The 25,802-nt window shown below is 40.1% G+C and overlaps 1 protein-coding gene across 1 annotated transcript; it reads left to right on the top strand.

Annotated features, from left to right (window-relative positions):
* On the top strand, positions 1-25,529 carry adam28 (ADAM metallopeptidase domain 28). The gene is made up of 22 exons (XM_072388569.1): positions 1-125; positions 10,995-11,083; positions 11,163-11,239; positions 11,683-11,761; positions 11,989-12,065; positions 13,118-13,301; positions 13,410-13,472; positions 13,831-13,902; positions 14,076-14,245; positions 15,727-15,808; positions 16,445-16,578; positions 17,587-17,764; positions 20,198-20,287; positions 21,882-22,077; positions 22,189-22,294; positions 22,414-22,570; positions 22,687-22,767; positions 22,949-23,042; positions 23,120-23,225; positions 23,306-23,399; positions 23,480-23,575; positions 24,987-25,529. Exons 1-22 carry the CDS (start codon positions 50-52, stop codon positions 25,017-25,019), a joined length of 2,334 nt encoding a protein of 777 aa, XP_072244670.1. The 5' UTR covers positions 1-49; the 3' UTR covers positions 25,020-25,529.
* The last annotated feature ends 273 nt before the right edge of the window (positions 25,530-25,802 follow it).

Below are 25,802 nucleotides of genomic sequence, written 5' to 3'. Positions count from 1 at the left end.
TAGAAGGCATAAAGCCTGATCAGAGTACCGATCTGCTTTGTTATAGTATATGTCGGCAACTTGGACAATGGCATCAAAACTCATGTTGTGGATCCTTATTCTAAATGCCTCGCTCAAGCTTTCAGGTGAGTCATTGGATACTATTACCTCCATCAGCACAGGGGCTAATTAATAACTAAAGACTTGAAATTGCAGGTTTGTGTTACTGAGCATCTAGTTGTTCTTTAAAGCACTGGAGGAGGCGTGATAATAATTAATATTGAGTAAAAAGATTGTGGGTGTTCTTGTAATAATTAAAGCAGTTTACTTCAATGGATTGTATCTTTTTCTGTTATAAAACATGGATGATCGACCTTTGGACGAGCTCACTAGCGAGCCTAAAGCATTTATGCAATGTAATTGCTCAAGCAGAGTAATATCTGTATATAACCTGGCTGGCGTGGGCGTAATATCCTGTTTAATAATACTGATACCTTACTCCTCTCATTTGGCTATAACCACATTTAATAAGCCAAATAAAATGAGAAGAATTATACCAAATACAATGAAAGCACGCGGTAGGAGGTGGACTTTGGATCATAACAGAACCAACACCCACATAGGTGCCACTGTGTACCTGGCCGTCAGGTAAATGTGACTCAGAGTAAATTAGTCATGCTCTTCATGGGAGATATACCTGATTGGGAAGTACCGTGTTTGGCAAAATCCTTTTTTTATATTTTAAGATGACAGCATCCAATAGCGATTGTGTGGGGGATGTCATAAAACAAAACTGGTTTGTAGATATAAGACTGTATGATAAAGAGTTGTCATTGACAGGTTTCATACACTAGTTACAACTATGAACTGGCATTGCTATCAAGGCAAACACAATCTAAACTACTTTTAAGACAGTTCATTTCATATTCTGTTTATTGATAATATGACTACACAGAAATGTCATGTTAACCTGAGTAGCTGTAATGTTGTATCATCATTAACAGAAAACTCTTTGTGTTTAACTGTTTAACTTCTATTCTTGCATCAATTCGATAAAATGCAGGGAAGTACAAGTTATCAGTTAATTGTTAGAAGTGACGGTCTCCTTTATTGACAAAGTAGGAGTCAGTTGATAAAAAAAATCAATTGAAAACAAAAACAAGCACAATGTATGTATAATTTGCTCAGTCTTGTGAGAAGAAAAACATCACAAACCCTTTTGTGAGACAGTGACAGACTTTCCTGCTCATACAGTTATGAAAGGGGGCTTTTACTGATAAGTTTCAATGTCAGGCTTCCAGGCGCTGTGTTGATATTGTATACACTTAATATTTATGTGTCAGAGATCACTAAACACAGACAAAAGGAGATTCATTAATTACTGGACAGGTACCTTGAGTGAAAGTCAGAGAAGTCAGAGTGCTTGCAAATAGTGCTGAAACATTGTACTAATCTTCCCTGATGTGTTGAGGCATGAGAACCTTGGTCTATTCTAATCTTTTTTTTCTACTATATCAAGTATCCAGGTCCTATATAGCTTCAGTAATTTTGCTAGACAGCACAATAAGCTGTAAGTCATCACTGGAAATGTAGCTGTCATCGTTGTTTTTCTGTTTCTGGAATAAAGTTCTGCATACACCAGGGACTGTAGCTAAACTACACCTCAATATGTGGGATCCATGTAGAAACATTCAGTATGCAGACCCTGGGATAGCAGCTCAGCTCAAAGGTCTTAACTACACTACTGTGAATAACGGACATTTTTCCACTGTTTGACAAAAATTCTCCATCCAGACAAGACCACCGAAATTCCCATAAACAGTAAAATAATCGTTAGTAGGTGGCGATAACCTCTACATTAACAACGCATCGAAACACAAGAGAGGAGCATAGAGCACGTCAGATGAACTGACTCTTCTTTTGCGAAAACTTAAGAACCAAATCAGTAGTTTGTGCAATATCAAAACCAGAAAACGGGCGCAATTTGTTTATATGTACAGACAGTGTTGCTCAGCATGACATTGAATAACAACATAACAACCAATAACATGTTCAAGTCTCTGTAACAAAATGCTGCGATCGATCGTATCAAATGCAGCACTGAGATCCAACAGGACAAGCACAGACACAAGTCCGCTATCAGAGGCTAAGCGGAGATCATTGGTAACTTTCACCAGTGCTGTTTCTGTGCTGTGATGCACTCTGAATCCTGATTGAAACTCTTCAAACAGATTATTCCTATGTAAATGATCACAACGTTGACCTGCAACTATTTTTTCAAGTACTTTCGACAAAAAAAGGAGATTGGATATAGGTCAACTATAGCTAACACTTCTGAATCAAGAGTAGCTTTTTTTTAAAGTAAAGGTTTAATGCAGCTATCTTACAGCTCGTTTAGAGAGCCCAGTGAGAAAGCTATTACAGTAATCTAATCTGCTGGAGACAAACGCATGGATTAGTCTTTCTAAGTCTGGTTTAGACACTATTCCTTTGATTCTGGCAATGTTTTATAGATGTTAAAAGCTGCTGATGTTATTGATTTAATGTGGCTGTTAAAGTTCCGGTCTGAGTCCAATATTACCCCTAGATATCTAACCTGGATATTAGGTTTTAGAGAGAGAGTCTCAAGGTGACAATGATTTCAGTTATGTCTTAGTTTAACTGAAAATTGTTTTGCATCCACACACTGATCTGCTCGATGCAGTGATACAATGTATCTACAGGCCCGTGTTTTCCTGCCGTCAGTGACACGTAGATCTGAGTGTCATTTGCATAGTTGTGGTAGGACACATTATAGCTGCGTATTATCCTAATGGAAGCATGTACAGATTGACCCCTGGAGAACCCCACAGGTCATAGCCATTTGGTCTGAGACACAATTACCAATTTCAACAAAATATTTCCTGTCCTCGAGATAGGACTTGAACCATTTTAAAGCCCTACCAGAGATTCTGTAATAAGATCGCATGGTCAAGATCGCATGGTCATGGTCAAAGGCAGCAATCAGGTCCAGCAGAACTAAGACTGAGACTTTGCCTGCATCTGTGTTCAGACAGATATTGTTTGTCACCTTGATCAGAGCTGTCTCAGTGCTGTGGTGGGGCCTAAAGCCTGATTGGAAAGTATCAAAAGCATTGTTAGACAGGAGAAAGTCAATAAGCTGTTGGTCTACAACTTTTTCTAGGACTTTGCCTAGGAATGGCAGGTTTGATATGGTCTGGTAGTTGTTCAGTGAGGACAAGCCCTTAGAGGGCACACATCTTTTGCACCTTCCCTTGCTGTCATTATGTTCCCTTTAACAGAGCCAGCTGTTTCAAGACTTTAAGACTTTGAGTTGGGTTTTTTCCCCTTTCTTTGTGGTTGGATTGCGAAGGACTTCTGAGCAGTACAGTAGACAACGGTCAGCATGGTCTATGTTTAGGAAATCAGAAAATTAAATTCAGTTCAGTTTTATTTGACCAAATCACAGCAAATGTCATCCCAAGGCATTTTAAAGATTCAGCCTAACTAGAATCCAGTTCATTGTAATACAATCATAATCCAGTTATAATTAGTCTAATTCATATAAAGACAACTTTATTAAAAAAAGTTGCCAAGCTAAGGAAAACAACAAATTGCACCAAAACTGTTCGATCTGATCTCCTGGCCTGCGCGTGGACGAGGCGACGGTGGAAAGAAAAAACTCCCTTTCAACAGGAAGAAACTTCCAACAGAACCAAACTCAGGGAGGGCGGCCATCTGCCTCGATCAGTTGGGGGATGAGAGGACAGGAAAGAGGGGACAACAGACACCATAACACCAAGCCAATGTCTCAGAGTCCTGATTGGTGAGCCAAACCAACCACTGCTCATAACAGGGTCACCAGAAAAGCAAATTAGTGGCATCTGGAAACAGCTCAAACCTCAAAGGTTTCAGAGCTGTTTTAGCTGACACTATATTGAGGATTTTTACACTGCTGCAGCTTTTTATCGGAGTGTAATTTACTCATTAAAATAATGATCAGGCCTTGAGGTGAAATTAGTTGTGAATTGGTGCAAAATTAATAAATATATATTGAAATCTTAATACAGCAACAAATAAATATTTTCTATGTGAAGATGCACCTAAAAACCTCAAAAATGATAAATATTTATTGGTAACCAAGTGAAGGAGGAGAGAGTGATGCTGTAGTGTCGCGAAATTGTGTGAGACTATCGGCAGATTCAAACAAGGCGCGCCTCAAATAGAGCAAACAATATAGTAAGATTATAATTACGCCAATAACTACTGTTTAAATAAATATATTATCGGGTGAAACAAAAACAAAACACTGGAGTACAGTGAAGAAAGCCTGGAGAGCCTCACGGATTTCATCGACGAGTGTTTTGACAGGATCGTCATGGGGAAAACTAACCAAACCCCATCTGCTAGCAGCAAGGCTTCAACCTCAAAGAGAAGTCGTAATGAAGAGTGACCCGGAGCGACATCTCCAGCTGGTGATGATTCGACGGACATTTTAACATCGATCGATAACAAATTATCCAGCTTCGACGCCCGTATGTCTCTGTTAGAAATTCTACACAGAGAGTTCCAGGCATTACGGGAGTCGTTGGAGTTCAGCCAGCAACAGGTGCAGACGCTGGCTGCAGAAAACACAGCCCTCAGAGGATCGGTGAAATCACTCACCGAAGGAATGAGCCGGATCTCTGATGAGAACAAGAGGATGAAAGAATCAATTATTGATCTCCAGGCTCGTAGTATGAGGGACAATCTGGTGTTTTCTGGAATCCCGGAGCAGGCAGACGAGGATCCTGAACTCGCAGTGAAAAACTTTATCCAAAATCAACTGAAACTTCCAGTAGATGTAGTGAAAAACATTACTTTTCACCGAGTCCACCGCCTGGGAGGGAAGAGACCTGATGCCCGCCGACCGAGACCGATTGTGGCCAAGTTCGAGCATTTCCAACAGAAGGTCCAGGTGAGGGGCCGCGGCAGGGAGCTGAGAGGAACGGACTTCAGCGTCAACGACCAGTTTCCCAAAGAAATCCTGGAAAGACGCAGGGTTCTGTTCCCCATCCGGAGAAAATTCATGGAAGGCGGCTCCCGAGCTGTCATCGCGGTGGATAAGTTATTCATCAACGGGCAGCTGTACCGCGACCAGGAAACCACTCCTTGGCTCTTCTAAACTCCAGGTGATCTGTATTAGTTAACTTGTATGAATCATTTCACTGTAGATGACATATAAGCAAGATGAAATAATCTATCCAATTCACAGTTATCTATCAAGGCAAAATATATAGCTCACTGTCAGTCTCACCAGCACAGGATATATGCAGTTCATATTTGTTTATTTGGGTATGTTTTTGTTTTTTCTATCTCACACTTCCACTCTTTTGCACTGTTTTTCTATTCTGTCTTTCTTCCCCAACCCGCTGCGTTTCCACTTTAATAAGTAATGTTAACAAGCACGGCGCACATATAGTTTTGAGCAGAGCACATAATCAAGTTCCACACAGCATCGACAGAGCAAGTACATATTGTAGCAAGCTCATACTGACAACTGAATCACCAACAATGGCATGTTCATGGAAGCATATATGCACACACACGCACGGGATGCTTTTAGCAAGCATCCAGCACTCACTGTGTTAGTCTGAGCATGTCCACGCTGAGGTTTATCTCATGGAATGTGCATGGAGCTGGGTCCAGGGAGAAGAGATTAAAAATCTCCAATAAATTGAAGGATTTACAGGCGAACATTGTTTTATTACAGGAGATTCATTTATCAAAGACTGCAGCTGATGTTCTCACCACAGCACAGTTTCCTCATGTGTACTCAGCCTGTTACAACTCCAGACAAAGAGGTGTAGCAATTCTGATAAATAGAAGAGTAAATTTCACCGTAAACAACACAGTTATAGATCCAGAAGGTAGATTTCTAATAGTTAATTTATCTATTCAAAATATGAATTTATGCATTGCAAATATATATGGTCCAAATGTGGATGACCCCTCATTTTTTCACTCCTTTTTCACTTCACTCTCTGATCACTCAGATAGCACACTCATCATAGGAGGGGATTTTAACATGGTGTTAGACTCAGGAGTAGACAGACTCAGTACTTCAGGAAGTCAGCGGAACTGGCAGTCCACGAATATTGTTAAACAGTATATGAAAGATTTTGGTCTTTGTGATGCTTGGCGCTCCCACCACCCCACTCTTAGAGAATACACCTTCTTCTCACCGGTACACCACTCATATTCAAGAATAGATTATTTCTTAGTTAGCAGTTCCTTGATGAGGGATATTTCAGACACCAAAATCCACCCCATCACTATCAGTGATCCCGCTCCAGTTTCTATCACACTGAAGAATAACAGAGTTACACCACCAGCTAGGAATTGGAGATTTAATACATCATTACTAAAAGATCCTGATTTGATTAATTATTTCAAAAGGGAATGGTCTGTATATTTAGAAAATAATGACCTGCCAGGAATGTCAGCTTGTACTCTCTGGGAAGCCGGAAAAGCAGTTATGAGAGGCAAAATAATCTCTTTTTCATCAAATAAGAAAAAGAGGGAAAGTTCAAGGATATCAGATTTAGAACTCAGGATTAAATCATTAGAAATTGTCTACAGTACCTCCAAAGAGGAACACATACTGAATGAACTAAGAAAAGCTAAACTTGAATTAAACAAAATTATTGATAAACAAACACAGTTTCTGATACAAAGACTTCGCTTGGAGAACTTTGAGCACGGCAATAAATCTGGAAGGTTCCTAGCTAACCAACTAAAGAGAAACAAAGAGAAAACAACAATCACTTCTGTTAAAGACTCAAAAGGAAATGTCACCCATGACCCCGATGTAATCAACAATGCTTTTAGGGACTTCTATAAAACCTTATATTCATCACAAAATGATCCATCAGACAGTAACATAGATCAGTTTCTTAGTAATATCAACCTTCCAAAATTACAAACCGAACAGGCAATGACTCTGGATTCACCTCTTTCAATAGGAGAACTCCATGAAGCCCTTCAACATATGCCTAGTAACAAAGCCCCGGGACCAGATGATTTTACAGCAGAGTTCTACAAAGAATTTTGGACTGTTTTGGCACCTGCATTTCACAAAATGGTATTACAAGTTAAGCAGAATGGCAGATTATCCCCACACATGAACTCTGCTAACATTATCTTGCTACAGAAACCAGGAAAAGACCCCATACTTCCATCCAGCTACCACCCAATATCTCTAATAAATGCAGACCTCAAAATAATTTGTAAAGCCCTTGCCAAAAGAATGGAAAAAATAACCACTTATAATACATCCTGACCAGACAGGTTTTATAAAGGGTAGACACTCATCCACTAACACTCACAGGCTAATTAATCTCATAGACTATTCTACCATCAGAAACCTGGAAACCACAATAGTCTCTCTAGATGCAGAAAAAGCATTTGATTGAGTGAACTGGAAATTTTTATTCGCAGCATTAAACGAATTTGGGTTTGGGTCACACTTCATCAACTGGATAAGGATATTATATAGCTCCCCAAATGCGTGTGTCAGGACAAATGATCAAACCTCTCCAAGCTTCAGTCTGCAGAGAGGTACAAGACAGGGTTGCCCACTTTCTCCCTCACTTTTTGCTATTTTCATCGAACCTTTAGCAGCTGCTATCAGACAAGATAGAAATATTAAAGGCATCCAACCCCAAAATATTGAGCATAAAATAAGTCTTTAGGCTGATGATGTTTTACTTTTCCTTCAGGACTCTCAAACGTCTCTCACTCACACGATCACACTCATAAATAAATTCTCAGCACTTTCTGACTACTCTATCAATTGGTCTAAGACCACAGTTCTGCCCATTAACTGTAGAGTCCAGAATATACCTGCGATCACTTTACAGTCAGGAAATATTAGATATTTAGGCATAAACATTTCCTCCAGGCTCTCAGAGCTAACAAAGCTAAATTATATGCAATTATTAAAGACAGTAGAGGATGATCTTTCTCGTTGGAAGTCCTTACCTATATCACTTATGGGGAGAGTTACAACCATTAAAATGATGATACTACCAAAAGTTAATTATTTGTTCTCAATGATCCCCATAAAACCATCTGCTACTTTGTTTAAGTCACTAGATTCATGCATCTCCAAATTTCTGTGGAAAAACAAACCACCACGTATTAGTTTAAAAATCCTACAGAAGACCAAGGACTGTGGTGGATTAGATTTACCTAATTTTCAGCACTATTCCTTAGCCAATAGGTTACAGTATATATCAAAATGGTTTAAACCTAGCCCAATAGATGAACCATGGATAAATATAGAACAAGCATTGTGTGATAATCTGGAAATCTCTGACCTGCCACTTATTGGTCAAAACGTAAAAAAAAATCACAAATGTTTCAAAAGCATTAACATCAGCACCTCTCTGACAGCCTGGTGGGAATTTCTTAAAATAACAAAGTCTTCAATTGTCCCATGTAAGCTTACACCCATCTGGAACAATCCTGACATACTGCAAAACAAAAAAATGCTAAACTTTACTCTGTGGAAGATCAAAGGAATCAAACATCTGGAACATATAATCCAAAATGGAAATTTTATTTCATTTGATGAGCTCATATCACAACACGAGATAGGCAGCAATAAATTCCTAGAATATCAACAACTTAAGTCTATAATAACAAAGAAATATATCCTCCACCAACCAGACTTACAACTCCCGATTAGGGTAGCAGAATTTCTAAGCATCGGCACCCCAAAACTACTATCAAAAATATATAAATTATTGTCTAAGATAGATGACACAATGACTCTACCATCCTCAAAATGGGAGGCAGATTTATCCATCAGATCTAGTCATAGCTTCTGGACACAAATATGTTTGAACACCTTCAGAATGACTCGGAATCCTAATTTACAGCTCATACAATACAAAATCCTTCATAGAACACACTATACAGGACAAAGGATGTTCAGGATGGGTCTAACACACTCAAACATCTGCTCACATTGCACAGATAACACACCTGATGATTATGCACACGCTTTGTGGTTTTGTGCGCCTGTCCAGAAGTTCTGGCTTGAAGTCTGTGAGGACCTATCAACATGGCTAAAGTGTAGCATCCCTGCATGCCCCACACTGTGCATACTGGGTGACTTAGACAACATCAACATGGAAATTAACTCAGCACACATGGTTCTCACAGTGTTATGTATCGCAAAGAAAACTATTCTCATGAACTGGAAAGCGAAGAACAATCTGTGTATTAACCAGTTTAGAAATTTTCTTTTAGATTATATTAGCATGGAAACAATGTCTGCCTCCTCAAAACATCAATTGGCTGAATTTCATTCTCTCTGGTCCCCTCTGATTAGCTTTATCACATAGTGGTGGTGGTGGGTTGCTGTCCCGTCGCTCTGGGCGGTTGGGTGTGTGCTGGGGGGGGGGCTGTGTGGCTTCGGGCGTCTGGTGGTCTCTCGGGTCGTGGGGACCGGGTTGGTCATTGCTGGGGGGGACTGTGTGTCGGGCTTGGAGGGCAGTTTTGGGGGCTTGCGGATGGGGCTGTCTTGCGGTGTGGGGCGGGGTCCCTTAGGGGCCTTGGGGTGGTGGCTGCTGGCTCTATGCCGGGTGGCCGGCCGCTCTGGCGTGGGTGGTGGTGCTGGGCCTGTGCCCTGGTGGCTGGGCGCTGCCTTGCGCCCGGGGGGGGGGCCCTGCCTGCGCCTGGGGGGGCTGGGTTGCCCTGGACGCACCACAGTATGGGTGGGTTGGTGCAGGTCCTGGTGCCGGGCTTGTTGCTCTGGGACCTCCAAGGTGTCCGCAGATGGTTGTTTTTTTTTCAGGGTGTTGGGGCGTGCGGTGGGGGGATGGGTACCTTCTGGGGGTACAGTACCTCCCGGAATATGGTCGCTGCAGGCCCCGAGCCTGGTGGACATCAGCCCCTCCTGCCCTGTGTTGGCTCCCAGGTAGCGGGGATGCCTATAGAGTAGCTCCCCCGGTGTATATCCCCATACCCCTCTCCCTTCTGGCTCCTGTACACAGCACACACTCACACATGAAGGGTTTTGGGGGCGTGTGTGCTCGGTGGGGTGTAGTGGATGGGGCCACGTAGGTGGTCCCCTTTGGTTGCACTCTGCAGTTCCCCGCCCCTGTTTTAATTACACCTTAGACATTACTACTTATCAAATACACTCACACACACACATTAGGTCTTGGGGGGTGGTTACACTGAGTGGCATCTGGTGGGCGGGGCTCTTTGGGTATGTAGGCTGCCCAGAGGGCCGCGCTCCCAGTTCTACAGGTTTGGCTGCCCCTCAATTTTAATTGCTCACTATTAGAAAATATTGAAGAGCTAGAAGGGTGAGGGGAGGGGTCTTCTTCCCACACCCCTGCTTCCTGGTTGCTGCTCGGGGCGGGAGGGGCCAAGAGGATTAATTAATTGTTCTGCTGCTTTAAGGTGCTCCTGGTGGCCCTAAGGCTGGATTCCCCTGAGAGGCCATGGATTGTTGTCTGTTTTGTTTTTTTACAGGTGTAGCAGCTGGTTGTCTGGTTTTTGTTTCTATTTTTGTTAAAAAAAAAACAAAAACAAAAAAAAAACAAGTGAAATTAGAAGACTGATCCCACTTTCACCTTTTTGTGTTGTGAACTAAACTGACGCCACTGCAATGCAAACCTATGACTACATTTACAGTATAATGTATTCAAGCACCAACAAAAGTGATTGACAATGTTACAGCTTTTACATCCAGATCTCCTGGGTTGCAGGCCAGAGACTATGGTTGAGTCAACAATTGTGTACTTTCGATATTCGTAAGAAACTGCAGTTTCTTGTTTTTCCATTGACGTTCCTTTCAGCCATGAAAATCTTAAACCACAGTCACATTTCCTCTTGTAACCATGACTACAAAAGCTTCCTTCAGTTTTTTTGTTCATAACTACAATTGAAAGATACTCTATACCCCACCAAGAGGTGTTTCCTTCTTATCACATATTATGATTGTTGTGTGTCCACAGAAAGCCACAGTTCTGAGTTTGAAGAGGAGATGGGCTATGAGGTGGTTCGACCTGTCAGACTTCACACAGTGAGAAAAAGAAATGCAGAGGTACATTTTCTGTTGCAAATTCTGAAAAGTTATGCTCGGATAAGAACAAACCAAAAACAGAATCTTCCACTTCTTCCAGCACCTCAGACCAGCAACGATTAAATATGGAATGACTGTAGCAGGAATGGACATCGAAATGCAACTTGAAAAAAATAAGTATGTTTTCACTTCCCTAAAGGCAGATCACAGACTAACTCTTTATGGTGCTATGACCAGCTGTCATGTTAATACAGTGTATGTGATTTTCTTTAACAATGATCACTTGACCATTTCAAGTTAACTCTGCTCTGAGGCTCTAAACTGTTGTAGTTTTATTCAGTCCTAATGTCTGAAAGGTCTTATCATATGTCTAGTAGGTCTTTAAAGCTGTGTTTCACTGCAACATCCTGATTTTACTTTTTTTTTTTCCGTTTGTTTTTCTTTTGTTTTGTTTTCATAAAATTTCTGACTCTCAGTTTAAAGACCTTTTACCACCACAGAGTCACATGTGAAAATAAATGTTGACTTTAATTTGATGTAATAATCAATGTCTCAAAAAAAAAGGGGATTTGAATCAAATGTCAAACACATTCACATCTTTCTAATTTTTCCATTATCAGCGAATTACTCACCAAAGACTACACTGAAACTTATTACAAAGAAGATGGAACTCGAGTCACCACATTTCCAGATGACATTGTAAGTGTTTGCATTCATAGGCGAGTTTCAGTTCTACATGAATCTCATGTGACTCACTGCAAATTATAGGAAGCTGGGCTTTCTGAATTAAATATTGACATATGTGGCATTAGAACAAATTCTTGAGCAATAAGCAAATGAATAATAGTAAAAACTGACGACATTTTAAAAGATCATTCAAAATTTCTAACTTTAAAACCCAATAATCACTTTCTTGTTCCTGCCAGGATCACTGCTACTACCATGGAAAGATCATAAATGACAATGAATCATCTGTTAGCATCAGTACTTGTGATGGACTCAGGTGAGCTCTCACAATCTACTTTCTTCCTCTGGATTGCTGAATAGCTGGAGAAGCATGACTTATTGACTAGTATGTAAAACATGCTGTTTGTCAGCCATGTGCATTATTACTAGCTTTGAGTCTGGCTTGGATATTATTGGCTAAAAGGTTCCATGGTTGAATTGAATAAGAGAAATCACTGGCCTTATAATAGGCATAATAATGTCAATCATTATATACATTGATTTTCTTTGGAAAATTACATTGGATTAAGAGGAAGGCAAGACACCCAGCCCCATGCTGTCCATTAATACCTAACAACCTTAAAGGCCACTATTGTCCACTTAAAATATCCAAAAACAAGGAACTCCCTTATTGTAAGCATTTCTCTTGATGCCCATTGACATAACGAACAGAATTAATGAGGATACCCTTCCACTGACCTCACTGTTTACATTAAACCACAAAAGATGAAGCCAGAGAACCAGTTTTCCAGTTTGCTTTGAGGATTAGGTTACCATGAAGTATTACCTGAAGTTGTTGATATGAATGTTAGAAACCAAGAGTGGAAAAACCTTACGCTGAGCACTTTTGAAGCTGATGCTGCAAATGTGTACAAATCTGTTCAAAGGGGAGCATGTGTACAGATTTGACAAGTATGAAGCAATATGAATTCACATCCCTTTCAGTTCTGTTTTGCTGTCCAGAACCCACACAAATCTACAGTAATTGTTACCAAATGAATGGCTAATTGCTCATTTTTGTGCCAGACAGTTGTCAAAATGTTTTCTGTGGCTACTAAATATTTGTTGAAGTGGGAAATAACTAATCAACAGTACTTGCCATTAGTTAACAACAGCCACCTGCTGATGATTTATGCTAAATCAGTGAAGTTACAAGTACATAACTAAAACAGAAATGCTAAAGGATGCTAAAGCTTTTTGTAAAGCTGAGTAGAGTTTGCAGTGCTAGCTTGCAACCGAAGGGTTTTCTGTGTTACAATTAGCCTATCTGCTCTCAAAAGAAAGAAAAACCTCTGATTGTGTTTACAACTCAAATTATCTTTGTTTTAGGGGTTACTTCAGAACATCTGCCCAGAGATACCTGATTGAGCCTCTCTCTGGTGACGACCAGGGGGATCACGCAGTGATGACTTTTAATGACAAGAACTTCTCGCCTGCGGTGTGTGGCGTGACCAACACAAGCTGGAGTGATGACTTTGAACCTCCAACGAGCCTTAGCCGTTCCAGATCAGCGGCAAGGGCATTACTGTCTCAAATCCCTGCACCTTTAAGGTTATCAGCAACCTGAGATTAAAATGTGGAATGAAATTAATAAAGTTTGCGTTGTGGTTTTGTCCTCCAGGGTATTTCCATTGTCCAGCAACAGAAATACATTGAGCTTGTCCTTGTTGCTGATAATCGTGTGGTAAGATTAAAAAAATTACCTTTTCATAGTCAGTGTCAGAACACAGTATGTTTTAACATCCTGTGGATAATTTCCTTTTCATAATTGCGTAACAACTGCAAAGTATTTCCGTTCACACAGACATTCATACAGAGTTTCTTATTCTATATAGTCAGTGTCACACAGTCACTGATTAGAACATTATGGTTGATTAAAATGTTTAAAATGTGACACTTACATATTTACCAGCAGACATATTTGTGGACAAGTGTTCCACCTGAGCCAAATCTGCGAAAGGCATTTGATTTGTAATTAGTAATGAATCTACTGGTGAGAAACAGGATGTGACTTTTCTCTGACGTGGACAATGTTGTTTCAGTACGTGAAGATGAAAAGAGACGAGGCAGTGCTGAGAAAGAGGATTTTTGAAATCGTCAACTTTGTCAATATGGTGAGTCAGTGCTTTTGTCTTTACTGGGAAAATTCCACAGCACAAAAAATAAAAACCAGCTTTTTGGGCCAAACTTTTTACATTAATCAATTTTTCTGTATATTGCTCTTTCTTTTGTTGAGTGGGTGTGGTCGTTACCTTTCCCTTACTTTCTTTCCGGTAATTTACCACAGGCATACAAACCCCTGAGAACCTTCATTGCTCTGGTGGGTCTGGAGATCTGGTCTAAAAGGGACCTGATCTCTGTGACCTCTCCAGCCGGGGCCAACTTGGATGCTTTCATGAGGTGGAGGAACTCTGACTTAATGAAGAGGAAAAAACATGACAACGCACATCTCATCAGGTCTGAATAACCTCTATAAGTATAACCCACAAGCTCTCACATCATGTTAGGTTATATATATCGAATTAAAAAGTGTCTTCTATACAGGGTGCAAAGAAAGATTTTCTCTTAGACTCTGGTCGTGACTCTCAAAGTCAAGCCTTATGTGTCTCAAGCCGTCATGGTTTGTTTCATTTAAAATCCCTTTTTCACATCAGATCTTAATGTTGTGGAGGTTTTAGGTTTCCACATAATGATTGTGTAACTCCACCGCAACTGGCTCCGGGACTAGATCCAATAATTACAAAATGCACTCTTATACCTCAAAATTGTGGATAGTACAGAGAAAACTGTATGTTGACAGTCCAAGTAGACACAAAAACATGCTTTAAACAATGGCTTTTATCATTAGAATCATCATGATCAACTAGTGTGGATGTGTGCTTTGATAAGCCGAACAAACCTGTGTTGAAAATGAAAATGAAGCTCTACCAGAAGGCATCTTCTAACTACTCGGAAATTGTGACTTTTGTTAAAATCCCTAGCACTACTGTGTCAGGGCCTCAGGAGACGGGACACAGATGCAGGGTCTTTTTCAAAGGCAAGAATGTTTATTGATAATAAACAGCAGGTGGAGGATCTCCAAGCAGAGCAAACCAAGAGGCTGTGAAACTCCTGAGCACTCTCCTCTATAACTATGGCTGAGGAGGGTGCAGCTATGAAAGTTATCCAAATCAAAATCTCTCTCCATTCTGGGAGAGAAAACAGAAAGGCTATGAAAGATAACAAAATAAACTCACGCTCTCTCACTGAGGTGGACTTAAACACTGTGAAAAATTATCTTAACAATAAAGTTGAAACACACCTTTAATGGCGGCACAAAAGATTTCTAAAACAAAACACAAAATTGCTCCACTAGTGGAGGAACTATTAAAATTTAACAATAAACAAAACGCTCCTCTAACGGAGGCGACTATGAAAAGATTACAAATAAAAATTTCCAAAAACAGAGGAACAAAACCAGGCTGTGAAACTAAAGCATAAACTAAAGCTATGGAATAAATTACAAAAACAAAGGCTACTGCTCTGCTGGAGGATCGCTCACTGCAGGCTCAAGGATTCTGTGGACAAGACACTAGAGTGAGGCTCATGAAAAGAAACAACACACTGGCACAAGACAAGGGAGACACAGACTATTTGAGCACAAGAGGAGCCAAGGGGAACAGGTGGAAACACTTTGGGAATCAGGGAAGACAATCAGACGCTTGACACAGGAGGAAGAGCAAGGTACCTGAAACGAGAGGGAAGTTAATATTTCAAAATAAAACAGGAAATGACGAGACAAGACATGAATCAAACCTAAATCGTGGCATACTGTAGCAAAAAATGGCCATCTGTTCCGTAAGACGCAGAGATGTTCTTCTTTAAAAAAAAAAACGCATATATACTGCATCATTTTGATCAATGAATGGATTTAAAGTGTGTCTCATCGTGTCTTTCAGTGGAATTGACTTTGATGGATCAACTGTTGGTCTTGCTTTCATCGGGACACTCTGTTCTGGCCACTCAGTCGGGGTAGTACAGGTGAGGTAGCCAAAGGATGAATCATTATGTTGATGGTCCATTGATTTCAGCTGAGCAGTGAAATATTTAACAATCTACCCATTGACTGGAGCACTAATTTGAACAGAAACTCTTGGTTGCCAGTGGTTACCTACAGACTTGAGCAATCCCATGACTGATCTTGTTTTGAATGTGAGGTTTTGAATAAACTGTTTCTACACATTTGGATGAACTTACAGTCATACTGCCCTTAGATTACCTTAGAGAGCCATATATTTTTCTTTATCACCATCATCAGGCCAAAAATAAGAATTTGGCTGATACTTTGTGACCAAGTTGCTGCTAAACTAAGAAGCCAAAGCAATGCATGGTAGCCACCATCAGCTAAATGTTAGCAAGCTACTATTGATATTGCCAGTATAACTTAATCAAGTTGGGCCAAGCTGTACACCGTGTTTTTCTATGCAAAATTAAAAGAGGTATTGCTAGGAGACAAGATCTCAACCTCCAAACATTGTCATGGGATTGCAGGGAGAGTCAGTGAGACAAAAAAAAAGCCTCTACCCTACTGTTGTCAGACATTCATGAGGCAAAACAGAATGATAAATCAATAAACCTAGGCTTGCTTAACTGATAACTTGTTACATCTCACTGTAGGATCACAATGACCGTGCCATTGCAGTGGGAGCTACACTGGCCCATGAAATGGGCCATAACCTGGGTATGAATCATGATGACTCCAGTGGTTGTGTTTGTTCTGGAGATAGCTGCATTATGGCTGCTGCCCTCAGGTAAGAAAATATATTATAAACCCTTCATAAAGTCAGTTATTTATCTTTGGTTCTTCAACTGTGAATGTGTTTGAAATGGAGGTGACAATGGAGGGAAAATTGTAATGAATCTTAGCTGAATGAATGTGACTTAAGTAGAAAAATAAGCAACTGCTACTTTTTAACTTGGATACTTTCTTATTAGAATGTTTGACAGTTTAAACTGGTATAGATTCACTGATATATCGGACCATTGACTGGAGTTTGTTAAATATGCTCAATAATCATAGATGGGGAAAAATCACCCACATTCTTCACCCACAGCAGGCTCAATTGCCCAGAATGCTGTCCAAAACATTGTTTACAGTAAAACCTCCTGCATTAAAACCAAACATATATACCTGGTTCCCATTCATGTTTTTAACATTTAGAAGATGTGAATAATAAAAGAGGAACTGGAAAAAAACACTTCCACTAATGCATAAAAAAGTTTAAATATGTGATTTTACTTGTTGCTGAGAAGGCTTGATGAGCATTTGGGGGCATGGAAACACTTTTGCAAATCCCATCTAACCTGACAAATAATTAAATGATGTGACTCGCCAGCTGTTTCGAGTCTAAGCCAGCAAACAATAAACGTATGTGTCTGACCAGCATCTTCTCAGAAATTATATAATATCCCAGATATTCTCAGGTATATCCATTTTCTTCTTGTGGATGTCTACCACAGTTTTTTTTTTTTTTTTTTTTTTTTTACCACTGTGACATTTGTATCCTGTTAAGACACATGTTTCTTCTATTGAATTACAACTAGCAAAGCAAAGCAGCTTATACTGTCCTACTGGTAACAATAAAGTCAGAGTTAATTCTCTTCAAAACAGATTCCCATTTCGTCTTGGTGCCTTTTCTAAAAGAAAAGAAAACCTGACGTCACATGACTGCTGCTTTTCTTGTGCTTTAAGAAAAGACAGTTTCTCTACTGATGGGATTTGTTTGAGAGGCTTAGTGATGTGTGTTGTTTTTCTTCAGCTGGAATGTTCCTCGCACCTTCAGTAGCTGCAGCAACAACAACTATGAGAGGTACCTGATAAACCGCAGTCCCGGCTGCCTGCTGGACAAACCCAACTACAAGAACATTGTGACTTCTGCAGTCTGTGGCAACGGGTTTATGGAGGAAGGAGAGCAGTGTGACTGTGGCACTGTGGAGGTAAATACAATCAAACAGTTTTAACACTGATGCTTTTCTCTCTGAAGCAACTCATTTGATGACTGGGAGCTTTTCTTTTCACAATTTCAGCACAGGTCTCAATTTTCCTTAATCAACAGTAAGCCTTACTGAATGTATTTTACACTGAGGCCTTCAGAGCTACTCTCCTCAGATTAAAATGGCCTTGAATAACCTAACCTAACCTAATAAATATAACGTTTTCACAGTGGCGATAACATTTTCTACAGCATGTTAGCTTAAGGGAGCTATGGTACACTAACTAGAAAGAGATAAATATATACCTGAAAGTGTAAAGGATTATACCTCTATTCCATTAGAGTTACTCTTACAAGCATCAAAATATGTGAAGTTCTGTAAGATATAATCAAAACAAGCAAGAATCAACTGGCTTCTGCACAGATTCCAGCAAGTTTACTGGGCCTGAATGCTCATGCCACCACACACAGCCAGGTCACCATCTGAACATAACTTTAACTATTATCAGTCATCCAAACCAGGCAAGTGTTTCAGGTCAGGTGTAGTAATCCACCATGGCTCTAAACACCATATTGTTCAGTTGCAAAAATAACAAATATTCACGCCACTGCAGTTTGCAGTGTTTTGTGGAGGCAGTAGGCCAGGTACACCTTTCCTGGGTGCTTTATTTGAAAGTGCCGTACAAATCATTGGGTTTACTAAGGCAGGACTGCTGGCTAGCAGTCAAAAAGTCCTTTTAGAAGAAGGCTTTCATTGTAAATCCATGACCTAATCCACTCCTTATCCAACTTCAGTCATTCAGAAAGAAGTGTTTCAACAGCAGAGGGGATTCACTTGAACTTCTGAACTTGTTTTTCTTTCTCTCTTTAGAAACAAACAAAAAAAAAATCTTATTGGTAATAAGCTCCAATTCATACTTATATATAGTTTGGCAGTTATTTTGCTCTTTGGCTCCCCCTACAGTTGTGGGATGTAACACCTTTGTCATAAAAACAAATTTCATTTTGAGCCCTACAAATGAACAACCATACGCATGAATCTGTTACCACAGCGACATCATCAAAAGCTGGAAACCAAACCTGTGAACTGTTATCTCAGCTACAGGTGCTCTGGGGCAGTTTCAGGCCCAGGAATTTGTACAACAGAAGTCAACATACTTCAAAATGAGTAAGAGGCACACCCTAGCGTTGCTTTAAATTCTCTTATTGAAAACATATGTGAACCATGTAAAGTTGCTTCCTGATTTTAAACCATCTTTAAGCCAGAAGAGGTCTATAAAAACATTTCTAATCATACAATGTAGCAGTACTGATACCCATGATTTTAAATACTGTCTGTGCATGCTTTAGATCCCCTCACTGTCATTGTTCTTGGAGACTAAAACACAACTTCTTGTTTCCCTTTGTCATATCTATTAGATTTAATCTGCCCGACATGCTCCAGCATGTGCATTTCCTGCCTCTTACAAACAGTGTACTCACAGACAATCTTGACACATAGCTTTGTTGTATAAGAGTTGTTTGTATCCAAGTCTTTCTTCATTCTGTACAACACATTTTTTTGTATAAAGTTAGTTAGTTTTTGCACCATTGTTAAAGTAGAGAATGTAAACTTTGTAAATGAATGTATCTGATCATTTCTAGTAAGTTACACCTCTGTATATCTTTATTAACAGTGAACATGCACACAGTACAAACATTCATTTTTGGTTATTTCCACAAAGCTTTTTAAGACTCCTGATGACTTCTGTGACTGCATGTTAACATGAACTGTATGGATGAACACAGCAGTTAAACAACTAGTCATTTTCATCGAGAATAACATTCCAATCCTAATCGTGTGTAGACCTGTCGAAGCGTCCTTGGGCAAGACACTGAACCCCACGTTGCCTCCCCATTCATACCCCAGTGTATCACTGGGGTATGAATGTGTATCACTGGGGTATGAATGTGTGTATGAATGATTAGAAAAAGCACGTAGTTAAGTATCTTAAGACGTGCTATATGAATGTGTGTGAGTGGGGTTAATGCGGCATGTAGTGAAGCGCTTTGAGTGGTCAGTTAGACTAGAAAAGCGCTATACAAGTACAAGTCCATTACCATTTACCTGAGACAGACAGGTCTGGCTTTCAGTTGTGACCAACAGTTGAATAATGTAGGGTTATGCCTCGTTTCACCCTTTTCGGCACTGGCTTTGTGGGTTTTTAACATAGCTCTTATGTGCACCAAGTATGTGCTGCTGTTGAAGACTGATGTCCTCTAAATCACAGAAACACTGAGTGGGACAAAATGGGCACAGATCATGGATGGATGAATAATTGTGACTATTCATAGTTACATTAGATGACACAAGAATGGAGGTATTTTACTTAGGATAACAGAAGGGGGATATGACTAACAACAACCTGCTGAGATCTCCTAAATGTTGTCTTCATAGGAGTGCACCAACCCATGCTGCAATGCAACCACCTGCAAGATGGTAGAGGGTGCACAGTGTGCTGCAGGCGAGTGCTGTGAGAACTGTAAGGTAAGTCAAAATGAATTAATCAATGTGTCCAGCTCTTTGTTTCTACTCTGGAACCCTCAAAGGTCTAATTCTTTATTCAGCTACCGCCCTCTATTGGACCTTTGAGATAGTACATATACTTTTGGCTGATACCGTCAAATTCCTACACTCAAAAAGAGTGTTTGGTTTGACCTGCAGTATCAGAAATCAGAATCAGAATCAGAAATCACTTTATTTCACCAAATGTACAATGTACACCGGAATTTGAAGTGGTAACAGTGCCACAGAGCAATAATATAACAAATTAGAAATAACAATAAAAATATGGTAAATACAATATGTACTATTTGAATTAATGGAATTTTCAGAATGAAATACAGCTAGTTGACCAGGAGTATGTACAGGATGGCAGGAATGAATGTTATAATTAAATGATCTTTAAGTGTCTGTGGAAGTGGTGGGGCTGGGGGGCTGATATGTCCTTATTTAAGAGGGTGGTGGCCTGGGGGAAAAAACTGTTCAAGTGCCTGGTGGTTTTGGTTCTGATGGACCTGAACCTGCGACCTGATGGGAGGGGAGTGAACAGGGAGTGAGCTGGGTGAGATGGGTCCCCCACTATCCTCCTGGCCCTCTGCCGGGATCTGCCATTATGCAGAACACACACAGGCTCCTGTTCTAGGCCCGTGAACGTTGCGCTCCAGTCTGTTCTTGGTGTGGGGGATGCAGGGTACCACACAGTGATACCACACAGTGATGGAGGAAATTTATAGAGAGGAAAGTTTATGTTACAGTGTGTAGTGTGTGATGGCAACATCACCCAAAAAACAAACCTTTCCTTCCTTTGACACTCTTGCAGGACGAGACGTTTCTGCCTTGTTGTTATATCCAATAAAAATGGTGAGAAAGAGTGCAAAAATGACATGAGAACATTTACCCCACAAAGGTCGAAAATTACAAAAATAAATGATCGTCACGTCCACCAACATTTACAATTACGGTCACGATCACAGTCAGAAAACTGCTGCTCCTCATCCTGTTCAATCAGTCAGGCACTGGTTCTGAGCATGTGGCCTTCAGGTAGTAAAACTGCTCTTTTTACCACAATTAACAACACTTTACGACAGCAGAACAACTAAAGGAGCCTAGATAACTATTTTAACTATCAGAAACATAAATAATACAAATATGAGACAATAAAAAATGTAACCAAATGTCACAAATAATAACAAATTATATATGAATTAGAACTACAAAATTATTTTAATGAAGCACCATATAAAATAAATGTCATTTCTATATGGCTCTAACATCGTGTTTGAAGAGAATATTGGAAGAGACTGTAAAGTGAAGTTGAGCCTAACACGAGTCATTCAAGCATTAAAAAAAAAAAGTGTTTAAAGAGGTCTAAAATAATAATAATGATAATAATGAAATGCCTGAAGTGATAAATATAAAAAAGCCCATGTGTATTTGTCCATTTTGTTACAATAACACAATAAAATAAGTTTTGCAGTGCTTCACATATCTGTGTCCTTGTTAAGCATTAAATACTTTACATATCTAGAAAAATGGTGGATGGAATCATATGTAATATGATGGGACATGCTCCATACAGATCTCGCCTCACACAAGAGAGTGCCGCAGGAAGCAGAACGACTGTGATCTGGCAGAATACTGCAATGGGAAGAGCACCACCTGTTCTGAGGACGTGTTTGCTGTGAACGGGCTCCCATGTGACGGAGGTCAGGGATACTGCTACAACGGCCAGTGTCCACAGAGGTCATACCAGTGTGTCAAACTTTATGGAGGAAGTAGGTGTCCAGCTTATAAACATTATGACCTAACTAACTACTTATTCTACCGTTGGAAAACATGTGACTGGCTGTGATGTGATTTGATGTGATCCGATGTCATTCTCTCAGGTGCCATAGAAGCCCGTCAGTCCTGCTACAACCAGAACACCAGAGGAAGCAACTTTGGCTTCTGTAAACGTCTCTCTAAAGACCAGTTCATCCCCTGCCAGCAGCAGTGAGTCTCTGCAGAGCCTGCCAGTTGCTCTGTGATCATGGACAGTGGGTGGAGTCATGTTAGCCTGGAACATGATAACAGAAGTAAAAGTAAACACAAACCCTGTTTTTCCTGTGCAGAGATCTTTTGTGTGGGAAGCTGTTCTGCCACGGTGGTAATGCCAACCCAAACTACGGCCGCATGGTCGCTATCGGGGAATGCAAGGCAGCTTTCTTTGATGATCACAATGCAGACTACGGTCAGGTGGACACAGGGACTAAATGTAGAGATGGAAAGGTACTTTTTCTCTTTAAAAATGTATTTTTCTTCTTTTTTCCATCCTCCAACACTGTAACCTGACCTTCAGAGGTGATTCCACAGTGTACATCATAGTCTTAAATGTGTTTTTCAAGGTGTGCAGCCAGAATGAGTGCATGGATCTTGAGAGGGCTTACAGAAACGTAAACTGCTCTGTAAAATGCACGGGTCATGCTGTGAGTACTTGAGTCCATCAGTTGATTACATTAAAATGATCTAACGGAGAAAGAATCGGCCAATCCTCATATAAGTCAAGTGTTAACCAAGAGATGTTGGCTTTTTGGACGTAATTTAGTATCATATATGCACCATTTTATGTTCAAACCCAACAGCTGCTAACATCTCAAATTTCTCCAGGTGTGCAATCACAGAAATGAGTGTCAGTGTGAGCCTGGCTGGTTGCCTCCTAACTGTGATTCACAGGATGAAGCTTTCAATTCTATTTCTACTGGTAAGATCCATCATCAGGTATTCTGTAGCACAAGCAGTGAATTCAGATCCAAACTAATTTATATTCCATTCCTTCAGGAGCAGCTGTCGCCATCTCTGTGGCGGTTATTCTATTGGTCCTAGGGATAGTTTTTGGTGTGGTGGGGTTCATGTGGAAGAAACGACAAAGTCCCATATTACCAATGTAAGTTATCTTCACCATAACAGAGGTCTTGGTGTGGATGCAGCATTTTTGCAAGAGTTGAATCTGTTTTTTTGTTACAGTACACTGACACAGAGAAAACAGCCAGCCGTGAACAGCTCCACTTCTTATATCAACAATAAGCCAGTGATCAGCAAGCCCTCCGCCGGCAGACAGGTAACATACTGCAATATACTGAGCCAAACTGGAGTATGTCATCCGTTCAACACACAGTCTAACTCTGGCTGAAATTTCAGGCAGCAAGACCGAAGCCCAAAGGAGCTCCACCTCCACCACCTCCAGCAGGGAACAGACCCAAACCTCCGAGTCAGAACTACATAGCTGCACGTCAGGTAATTAATACCTGTAAGGATCAGCTGATCTGTTACGCACAGCTAACAAAACCCTGTCAATCATGAAAAGTCAGAACTAATCTGCAGTCAGAACTAACAGAAAACAAATTTTCCATTGTGGTTTTTTCCACAACATGGAAAAAAAAATTCTCAAGACAATGTTCAATAATTTTTCTTTGTAAGTATATTGTTGTATTGAATTTGGTGGCTGCAGCACATTGCATAAAAGTGGAGGGACAGAAGACTGGAGAAGTTTAGTAATGTTATGAAAACACCAGGTGGAACATCCTACAAATAACTGAGTGAGCATGATGCTTGGTGAGCGTTCAGTACCAGGACTGGAAAATTAAGGAGCCTCTCAGAGAGTATGAGGCTTTTAGAAGTAAAGTTGAAAGTGGTTTCCATTCTGTGAAAGACTGCCAGCAACACTCTGTAAACACAGATCACCGTGCCATCCAGAAATACAGGTTAAAGCTCTATCATGCAGAGAAGAAGCCATATGTGAACATGACCCAGAAACACTGCCGTCTTCTGTGGACCAAAACTCATTTAAAATGGACTGAGGTAAAGTAGAAAATGTTCTGTGGTCAGATCAATTGAAATTCAAAATTCTTTTTGGAAATCACAGATGTTGCATCCCCAGACTACAGAAGGGGGAACCATCCAGCTTCTTATCAGCTCAGTTCAAAACCCTGATCTCTGATGGGATGGGTGTATATGAGTTCCTCTGGACTTAACAACTTGCACATTTAAAAAGGCAACATGAATGCTAAAACAGGTTTCATACACAAGTTTTAGAGCCAAATATGCTCCTATCAAAAAAAAAATCCAGGGAAGGCCTTGTATATTTCAGCAAGACAATGTTAACCCACATACTGCATCTATTACAACAGCATGGCTTCATGTTAGCAGAGTCCACGTGCTGGACTGACCTGCCTGCATCAACTGAAAACATTTAAAATACAAGACTGCTGACTGCTTTTACACAGCATTGCAGTATCTTCTTGGAATTGGGGTTGTACTTTCAGTTAAATAAGGTGTTTAGATGATATACATTTTATCTACTCGTGTCCACTTCTTTTGGAAACAGGTTGTATTATGACTTCATAAATAGCAAAGACATTTGCAAACAACAAATTTACCCAAACAGCAGAAAAGTCTGTCATGTTTCTTTCAACTGTATAAACACATTTTGGTCTCTTTAATCATCAAGTGCATCAGATTGCTGCTTATTATTCCTCACAGCTGCCAGATAGTTCAGGAAAATTCTTAAAAGTAAAATCAAAGCAAGGAGTTTAAAGTTTCTTTGTTGAATAAAACTTATACTTCTCTATGTTCCCTGTAGCGCTAACAAGTCTAGTTAAATTACAGTTATTGACCCAATTATTGCATCTTTTTTTTTGTCCACTAGGCTTTGAGACCAGTGCCTCCACCAAAGGTGTGATGTGTAACAGTGTCAACCTTTAATAAACCATGGGACTCTCGCCTTCTGTCTTCACCAAGAAGCTGCTGACGATCCTCGGAGGCAGAGTCATGACGTACCGCTGTAGGTTTTATTTGAATCTTTTTTGCTGCAGCACTTAAGCAGCAACAGTTTTTTAAGTGTGGTAAGGACGAATTGGACTCTGTTACTACTGTGCCATTCACTCCAGACTTCATCACAGGGATTCACTTGTTGTTTTTTAAAGCACTTTTTTACACCACAGGGCTTCTCTGAGTTCACACAGAAGCAGCTCAGGCTGTCAATGTGAGCCATATGTTTTATTTTTTTTTGGATGGTAGAACATTTTTGGCCCTGTGGTGCGTTTGACTGCAACATGATGGACTGAAATGACCCTCTTAGTCATCTTCGTTGAAAATACTGTGAAATAAGTTGGAGATTTTTATATTTATGTTTTTTTGTATTCATGAGCAACAGCTTTTTAAGATTTGTTTGGCTACAATCTTTTCACCAACTCTTTTTTAAAATCAAATTAAACTTTATACAATTTGTAAGATGGGTATTAGTGCCTGCTGCAAGTTTTAAGATAATTGTTTTTAACTGAAAACACAATCATCAAGGCTTTAGATTAGACTGAAACGTCCACATGTGTAGGATGGAAGTTATTACTGATTTGGTTCATGATGTAAATCATTTTTTATACAGCACAGACTTGCCATACTGCTGCTATTGTTGAGTTTCCTGTCTGAACAAAAACAGCTCAATAGTAGGCTTCACTTTTCAGCA

The sequence above is a fragment of the Leuresthes tenuis genome, unplaced genomic scaffold (assembly GCF_036924035.1).
Source record: "Leuresthes tenuis unplaced genomic scaffold, fLeuTen1.0.hap1 SCAF_6, whole genome shotgun sequence".
Classification (NCBI taxonomy): Eukaryota; Metazoa; Chordata; class Actinopteri; order Atheriniformes; family Atherinopsidae; genus Leuresthes; species Leuresthes tenuis.
This window is presented reverse-complemented; position numbering and strand designations above follow the sequence as displayed.